Below are 9,468 nucleotides of genomic sequence, written 5' to 3' on the forward strand. Positions count from 1 at the left end.
GTAATCCTAATTGTGCATGAAACCGAATAACCGACCTATAACCAAAATAACCAACATAACCAAACCAAACCAAACCCAAAACTTACGCTTTGGTTTTTATGTTTCTTCAATAACTGAACTTCCAATCCAGTTTTCCGGAAAACCGGCCAGCAACTGAACCCAGCCCAAAACTAACGATTTTGTTTTATGTTTTTTCAAAAATCAAATTTCCGGTTATGTTGCGGAATTTCATGTACCGAAACTGCACAAACCGACCTACAACCAGAACAACCGAAACCAAATATTTATCTCTTCAAAAAACAAATTTCCGGTTTAGTTTTGGTTTTGCATGTACCGAAAGGCGAAAATCGTAAAACCAACCTGTAAACGAAATAACCAACAAAACCGAACCAAACCAAAGTTGACGGTTTAATTTTATGTTTTTTTAAACCAAATTTCCGGTTCGGTTTCAGTTTGCATGTATCGCAAACCAAAAATACCGAACCAAACCTGTAAAAACTGACGTTTGCTATCGATTTTATGGACTATAAATGGTGTAGCCCAAATATTTTAAGCCAAACTATGTAATAATCAATTAATCATTTTATAAAAATAAAAAGATTAGGACCAAAGTTCCAAACCCAAATCCATTATTTTTTGTCATTCTTTTTTCGGCCAAAAAATTTCAAGCCCAAATGGCTAAACCGACAAAACCGACAACCAAAATCGGAGGATTTTTCAAAAACCCAGAAACTGGATTTTCGGTTCCTTTTGAGCCCAATGCAATGAAAGAGATGGAGGGGTGGGGGTACCACTGGCTTTAAGAGGTTTTCTAGTAGTGCAACCGCGTGATCCAATCGTGAGTCAATAATATCTTCGGGAAATTCGGCTTCAAGCAACAAGTGAAGAGGGTCGTTGAGGTGTTCATACCCCGGCTTATCTTTTAACTTCTCTTCCTATTTTCAAACCAAAACAGCAATGCTTTAACACGTGTACGCGTTACAAATAGTTTTCGGATGATAGGATGTATTTATGCTCCTTGAAATTGTAAGTGTTCGTCAAATGGAAATGAAGGCTACAAAATTCTTGTAAATAATACCTTAATAGAATCCTTCACGGAGCCTTGACCTCTTATGTATATTCTACACTCTGTCATGGCTTCTATCCTTTTAAGTGAATTTCCACGTGGCCTCAGAATCCGACCCACAAAGTTATACTGTCACGCTTCCATGTTAGAATAAACTAATGTGGAACTTATTTCTAACAAGCATTATAAAAAAGTAGCCAAAATGTAGGTCAAATGGGTCGAAGATCAACTAAAGTGTATTTTAGTGCATGAAACTCTCTGAATCATATTGTGAAAATAATTAATTAGCTCTGCTTGCGGTGCGCACATATGATGTATATATGTGTGAACCCTCGGGTGGGCAAAAGTGAAATTGCACTAATTTTGACGTTATTTTACTAATCTTGTGAAAATAACGTTAAAAGTGACGGACGGTTAATCAGGCATCATGTAGTGGCGTTGATAGCCGAAAGACAAGGGTACATGCACCGATCAGCCGGTGTCCCGATGATTGAGTGCTATGTGCCTTATGTTCAAGGCTTGATGCAAAACTACTATCGAGCCGGGGGTCTCACCGGAAGCAGCCTCTCTATCCTTATGGGGTAGAGGTAAGGTTGTCTACATCTTACCCTCCTAAGACCCTACCTCTATCCTTATGGGGTAGAGGTAAGGCTGTCTACATATACTGAGTACGATGATGATGATGATGACGACTTTAACATAATATTATTTTGTAATCATATTTGACATGCTAACTGTTCATAATTCAAAAAATAACTACCATTTCGACCCGTTACCCTACCCTAGATGGTGATGCTTCTAGGAAAATTAAAATAAAACAAAAACGGGAATTCAGAAACATCTTTGTTTACTTACATTTGGGAATTTCTCAACAGGAACATCGAGTCTAATAACTTTTTTTATAACCGTAGGGGTCATGATTCCTGGTGATGCAGGCCAGCCCCGAGCCGAAGCATGAAAAGAAGTCATTCTTTGTAATAGCCGATTATCCTAAACCAACATATCCATTATCAGTAATCTTAAAAATCAGTTCATGTTTTATCCCTATACTGTCATTGTGGAAGGGTAGTTTGGACATTTGACCAAGATACCTCTGGTTGCATTGTGGGCCATGGTTCCACATCCATTGAGCCTACATTGGGCTTTTGACCAAATGATCGGTATGATCTGTCACGCAACATTCTCTCGTGATCGACAAAATTATGGTTCGAGACGAGTCCCGAGGTCTTCATGATCTCTAAATGAATATGACAAACAAATTAAAAGAACATACAATATAGAGTAGACGCTGCAAAATGCACAGCTTGGTTAACGGGTTTAAATGGGTAATTTTTGTATGGGTCGGGCCAGTCTAACCTGAAACAACTTTTTCCTAACTTTTTAAACAGTTAATGATTAAAAAAACCATATTAATGTCACAATAGCCTACTTTTTTGAGTAAAGTTACTTATGAAGTTGATGTGCATTCAAAATTTACAATACGTTGTGCCCGAATTTCCGCTTGTTCAAGTGTTCAACCCGTTTGACTCGGTTCTTTTTTAGCTACTCTTTCTTCCCATGTGAAACACAAGAGATTTAACATGAAACAAATCTACCCATTTATAAATAGTTTAAAATTGAAATTGCCACGAATAAATTTAAAATAAAAAAAAAACAAAAAACAATGAAGATGTCAAATAGTATAAGTAACAAAAGATTGCAAGTGTGAAATTCCAATTTAATTGCTATATGTGGAAATTGGAATACATATATGTAAATGTCCAATTTAATTGCTATATGTGGAATACATATATGTAAATGTAGTAACCGTAATACATTAAAATTCTGTATTAAAGAAACCTTGATTCAGGAGCCTGCTGCATATTGGCATGACTTGCATAAAGGGTGCTAACTTTTGTCTCTCCGCAAGCAATGATGCCAAATATCTGTATGCAAATAAATCATAATCGAGAACATATAAAACAAATCTTCGTTTTGTGGGTCATGCTTTTATTTCTTCTCATGCAGAAAATGAAAACATAAGATAACTACCCGAATAAATTTTAATAAATAACATTTAATATAAAAAATGATGGCCATGTGAGACCTTAACACCAGTCTTCTAATCTAAGTATGATGTCTCCTACATGTAGTAGATATTATAAAGAAAAAGGATATTGTGTTGTCCGTACTGATTCGGTATGATAACTTCCTTCTTTATGATCTTAGTTTTGTTTTGTTGTTAATCACAATAATAATTAAAAATAGAAAATAATAATAATAATAATAATAAAATAAAAAAGTAATATCAAGAAATAACCCCACCTCCTAAGATCCTTAACCTTAATTCTACGTCTCTAAGAGGTCCTATCCTCAACCATGTCCTCAAAGAGGTGCAAAACACGCCTAATCCTCTCATCTCAAGTCAATTTGAGTCTGCCTCTACCCCCCTCCCCTCTATTTATCAAGAGCCCTTTAATAATTTAGGCATGCCTTTTTACAACTTACCAATTTGTTTTGATCTTAGTACATATAGATCTCCTACGGACGCTAACTTTGACCAATATTGACCCAAAACTACATGAGGCACGCCTTTTAAAACCAAAATCATTACAGTTAAAAACTGTGTAAGAATTAAAAATTAACAGGCTTTCCATTTATAATTGACAAACAAAACTATACAAAACTAATCAAGCAACAATCATCTTGTTCTTGTTCACTACTTGTAACAAAACTATTAATAAAACAATATAAACTGCAAACATGATGTATATGTGAATCAACAGTTCAAATAAGTAAACAGTTAACAAATGATTACAATAAATAAATAAATAAATAAATAAATAAATAATAAAGGAGGTAAGTGGAGATTGGATTAAAGTTGTAACCGTTGGCGGTCGGACAGAGACGAAGCATTGTGAAGTGAAGCAGCAGGGGAATACTGGAAGTAACTTCCTGGTGGGATTCTATTCTCCATCAATGGCAATTATAACATCAATCAATTATAACAACACAACGAATGAGGGTTTCTGAATTGGGGAAACAAATATTTAGACCTCAGTCGTTGGGTTCATGTATGTATATGTGATTTATTTATTTCTACTAGTAGTGTGTTTAGGGTATCAAGCATAGGATACGAATCAACTGCTTTACTTTTTTAATAATCAGATTTATTTAAGGGAAAATTACCAAAATAAACATGTTTAATAAAAAATTTATCAAAATAGACATGTCTATTTTAGCCTATATCACTTCAATTATTGGTTTTTTGACCAATAAACAACTGACACGTCACCGAAGCCGCCTAAGGTGCTAAGCCTTAGCCGTCACTTTATGGGCACGGAATTTTATGAAAAGTACCTTTAGCCAATAGAAATTCGACACGTGGCAAAGGCGGCTAAACTTAGCCTACATCTATGATTATTTAGCCGGCATCTTTGACTCTTAGCCGGCTTCGGGATACGTGTCTATATAGTTAGCCGGCTCCAAATATTCCTTCTTAGCCGGCTCCAACTCGGCTTGTAGGCTAAGGCTTCACTTAGTCGCCTTCTTTTTTTCATTTAGCCGTCTAATTTTAGCCGCTGAAATTGAATATTTTACCAAACTTACCAACTCCATTAAATATTTAGTCGGCTTCACTTAGCCTTCTTCTTAGCCGGTGTAAATTTAGCCCCCAAAATTAAATATTTTTATCTACTCAATTAATTATTTAGCCGGCTTCGCTTAGCCGTCAATTTTTTTCTCCTAGCCGGCATGTTTTAGCCATCAGAAATAAATACATTTACCTACCCAAATTTAATTTTTCACCAACAATTTTTATAAAACATTAAAACTATACAACCATATTCACTATATCTTATTAAACCATCTTCACCATCTCAAACTTTTTTACTTTATTATCACAAGATCCTCATATTTTTAAAAAATATGTTTGTTAACGTCGTCGTTTACTCAGATCAGATTGTAGGCTTTACTTAGCCGGGTTTTTTATGAATAAATTAACTTGGTTTATTTTTATTAAAGTTATTTTTATGTGAGTAGATACTAACAAAAAAGAAATACACGGAAATGTTCATTAATAATAAAAATTAAGAAACATAATAATAACAAAGCATACTAAATAAAGATTACAATCTACTCGCTGGTATGCCGACAACGCCAAATATAAATTTTTGGGGGTATTTGCTTGTATATTAATGGAACATTTATGTTTTGAAAAACAACTTAATTTTGGAGCCGGCTAAGAAGAAATATTTGGAGTCGGCTAACTAAATAGACACGTATTCCGAAGCCGGCTAAGAGTCAAAGATGCCGGCTAAATAACCATAGATGTAGGCTAAATTTAGCCGCATTTGCTACGTGTCGAATTTCTATTGGCTAAAGGCACTTTTCATAAAATTCCGTGCCCATAAAGTGGAGGCTAAGGCTTAGCCGCCTTATCCGGCTTCTGTAACGTGTCAGTTGTGTATTGGTTAAAAAACTAATGATTGGAGAGATGGAGACTAAAATAGACATGTCTATTTTGGTAAATTCTTGATCAAACATGTTTATTTTAGTAATTTTTCCTTTATTTAATAATAACAATCAGATTTTGTGGCTAACAAACACCATGCATCTAATCATCATTTATTTCTATAATTAATTAATTAGTTATTAATAATTATTTTAGGGTTGTGCTAAGGACACCCGGAAAAAAAAATAAGGTGGGGGGTTGTCTTTTTATATTTGTATCTTATACGGCTATACGCGGTGTCAGTTGATGTGATAGCCGTAGGTTATCGGGGTGTAACATAAACACCGCATATAAACATATGCGCGACATATAAGATACAACACGACGCATGTAGCATTATACGCGTATATGGTCAAAACTTGATCTCAATAACCAGCCCCCCCCCCCCCACGGCGCATATCACACACTACCTCCACCCCATTTTTCAACCGATTTAACTACCACCACCGAGTTATTTTCACGTACCACTTTCACCGTAGAAGCAAAAAAATGTCATGGTGGGACTATCTATTTTTGGATTCGAACGAGGAGTCGGAAATTCCAGATTTGAATGAGGAGTCGGGGTTTGTAGATGTTAACGAAAAGTCGGCCTTATCGAATTTGAACCAAGTAAATGATCTCTTTATTTAATTTAACAGTCGTTAGTTTTTAAATAAGATATGTTAACATTACGTTTTGTTTGGAGTATTTTGTATACGGCGCTCACCCTTCGTGAGGGGAGAAAACAGCATGTTGATACAGTTATCCCTCGACCCAGTTGCTTATAGAAAGGATGTTTGACAATATTTAGCCTTTGTACAAGTTTCCAGTAGAAGGGTCGGATTACGTTCACGATAACTTTTAACATACTAACGGCTAAGATGGAGAGTTGTCCGTACATTTGAAAGCAAATAAAGCTGAAGACGATTATATACGCGAGGCCAAGGTCTCGTGTAAAATGGATAAAGTACAACACCATCTACTTTGTTTAATTAACTTGTTTTTGCTTATTATTATATTTGAACATTGAACTAGACCATATAATTATTTCAATATTTTAGTTCTCGCGATAAGTTGGAAGAATGGGATAAGAAAAGGGGACGTGAGCATCAGTGTGTTATTGTGGTCTAACAGTCCTGGAACCACGATGTGGACCTTGGATGGGGAACATAAAAGCAAAGCCACGGTGTACATGGAGTATAAACAAGTGTTGTCTATTGAACCTCGTAGGGAGGCACGCTGTGTAACACCCCTAAACCCTTAATCTAGGCAGCAGAAGACTTTGACTAAGTCATTCGGGTCATAACAGATGCCGATAGCCAATCATAATAAAGCAAAAATATTTTAATAATAAAAGTTTGACTTCTATTTAAAAAGTATTCTTTTATTACATAATCAGAGTTTACACGTGCTAAACGCACGGTTTATTACATGCCCAGTTTCCACTTTTATTCAAACATACTCGCAACTCTTTTTCCATGTCGCCTTTATTCGAAAATAATTCATATATATATATATATACATACATATATATATATATATTATATCTATATGTATTATTATGAAAGTGTGGCAAACGAAAATTCAATTCAAATCATCATAAAGATCATAGTAAACAACACTTTATTAATTTATCATGAAACATAGCAAACGAATGCTTATAAATCTCACCATATAATGGTTCAACGACCATTTTTGTCATAATTTATTACCATAAGAAACAGTAGTATTTTTTCCTTACCGTTCTTTTAACATGGTAATTAAAACTTTAAAATTTTCATAATAATCAAATTGCCATAAAAACGTAGCATTTTATCTTTTAAACAAATCGTACTTTGTAGACGAGCCAGGAATACAACAAGTGTATGACTATCAAAATTGATAACTCGAAACATACCATACTCAAAATGTTCCCACTTTTAACCTAACGCGATTGGAAGTGGGGGGCGTCATCCCGATAGATCTACCAATATTTTTGTGCCCTTATTAATTCGGTTAACAGCTATTTAACCAATTTTTGACTCATCACACTTTTTACACGGTTTGTAAAATAAAATGCTTTTAAAAACTTCAATAAAATCGATAAAAGAATATGATTTTTCCCCAAAACACAATAAAAATATTTCATTTAAAAACGAGGGTTTTTAGAGAAACTCACAGTCGAAGCTTTTTCTCCAAAATCGTGTGTCCTCTATTAGTACACGTTTGTTAATAAAACTTGGTTTGGAGTTTTAGTTTGTTAAAATCTTTTATTTATTAATCTTAGTCTAATGACCACACAAGCACATAAACACATAATTACTATCTAGCAAATTATCAAATAAGTATAATTTGGGTTTTGTTAAGTATTGTTTTAATAACTAAATTAATAAATAAATATATAAATAGAAAAAATAAAATATTAAAGTTTCAGTTGATGGAAAGTTTTTAAAAAAATATATAATTATTACTTATAGTTGATTTTTGTCGGTTTTGCGCTTAAAACGAACCAGTCGACTTTTCATATAAAATATTACTTTTAAATCTTTGAAAACACTTGTTACATATATATTAGTTAAGTTTTAGGAGTTGTTTTACAAAAATATGTTGTTTTTTCCTTTTAGTTAATATTTTCTTAAAATAGCAACTTTTAACGTTTTCGTGTCGGTTTTCGCGACACGAACTGTTTAGGACCAAGTTTTGTTATCTTGTCCTATCTTCATATATTAACTTATGTTATATATAAGTATTTTACAACTTTAGGGGATGTTCTAAAATAGTCCCTAATCGCCGTGTCGTTTCGCATTAAAACCCGATTTTTCGACCGTTAAAGTTACCGACAAATAAAATAAACCAAATAAGTCCACACCAATTATCTTATGAACTAAATATACACATTATAACATATAATTCACTGTTATTTCCAGAGTTGATAACATAATTTCATATAACACATTTTAATCAATTTTGGCTCCTAAATTAATAACTTAAGTTTACTAATAAAAGATCAAACTTAGCAAAATATAATATAACAAGCATCATAATAACATCCAAAAGTCCAGATCTTTATCTCTGTCATAGTCTTCACAACAAGCCAAGCTTACACTTTTCAAATATATTCCTTATTTCTTTAGAATGTTCTATCACGCATGCCTAATCATGTGTGTTTTTCTAATCAAATCATTAAGCATGTGGTCATTTATATCATCATATAATCATCAAATCATCTCATCATACATGTATAAGTTCAAACATTTCATCATTAACTAATCAACTTGTTAATTTTCTAAGTATTCAATCAACAAAGTTTTCAATTATAGTAACTTTTAATTTCAATAATTTTATCTAATCCAAGCTTACAACTATAATCAAGTATGATTCTTATTTATCTCACTCAACTAGTTTGACAAGGTTTCATGCAACCTATTCTTCTATTTAAATTTTGATTTTCTATTATTCAAGTACAAAGTTTCTATTTCTAGCAAGTAGGTGACAAGCAATTCATACTTTGATGATGCATTTTATCATAATTCAAGTTAGTAACTCATCATCTATCAAAATCATACATGTTAAACATTCATATCAAAATCAAGGATTCAACTATGCACGCAACAAAGTTTTCTTATTTAGCAATTTAACAATTTTCAACAATCAACTTTAAGCATTGTCTTTAAATTAATGAATTATTAATCCTCTAACATACAACCTATCATCAATATAAATCTCTAATTTCATCAATCACCAATAATCATCAATTTATCCAAGTATCCAAGAAATCCCTAAATTGCAAAATTTTAAATTCATGAACAAGCTCTTGCCAATTACAATTTCAATCGTAACTCAATAGATTATGTTCATATTATCAATCTCATTGATCATCAACTACCTAAAATCCATCAAACTCATTTATCAAATCCATCCATAATTTCACCTAATTATCCAATATCTTAAT

General features: G+C 33.1%; 1 protein-coding gene across 1 annotated transcript; it reads right to left on the reverse strand.

The window, feature by feature from the left end:
* Positions 1-564: 564 nt before the first annotated feature.
* On the reverse strand, positions 565-4,022 carry LOC143575301 (KH domain-containing protein At1g09660/At1g09670-like). The gene is made up of 6 exons (XM_077059709.1): positions 3,934-4,022; positions 2,906-2,991; positions 2,158-2,303; positions 1,922-2,056; positions 1,079-1,195; positions 565-935 (listed from the first exon to the last, which is right to left on the reverse strand). The coding sequence occupies exons 1-6, from the start codon at positions 4,020-4,022 to the stop codon at positions 630-632; spliced, it is 879 nt and encodes a 292-aa protein (XP_076915824.1). The 3' UTR covers positions 565-629.
* Positions 4,023-9,468: the final 5,446 nt, after the last annotated feature.

This window comes from Bidens hawaiensis, unplaced genomic scaffold, assembly GCF_021521415.1.
Source record: "Bidens hawaiensis isolate Kalapana, Puna unplaced genomic scaffold, B.hawaiensis_p1.1 tig00027333_1, whole genome shotgun sequence".
Classification (NCBI taxonomy): Eukaryota; Viridiplantae; Streptophyta; class Magnoliopsida; order Asterales; family Asteraceae; genus Bidens; species Bidens hawaiensis.

What these genes read in the sequence shown, in the direction of transcription:
- LOC143575301 (XM_077059709.1), bottom strand. Translation starts at nt 4,022, where the DNA reads ATGGAGAATAGAATCCCACCAGGAAGTTACTTCCAGTATTCCCCTGCT. An exon ending in TCTCTGTCCGACCGCCAACG is followed by an intron (nt 2,992 to 3,933) that starts GTTACAACTTTA and finishes ATTTGCATACAG; the next exon opens with ATATTTGGCATCATTGCTTG. An exon ending in CAGCAGGCTCCTGAATCAAG is followed by an intron (nt 2,304 to 2,905) that starts GTTTCTTTAATA and finishes ATATTCATTTAG; the next exon opens with AGATCATGAAGACCTCGGGA.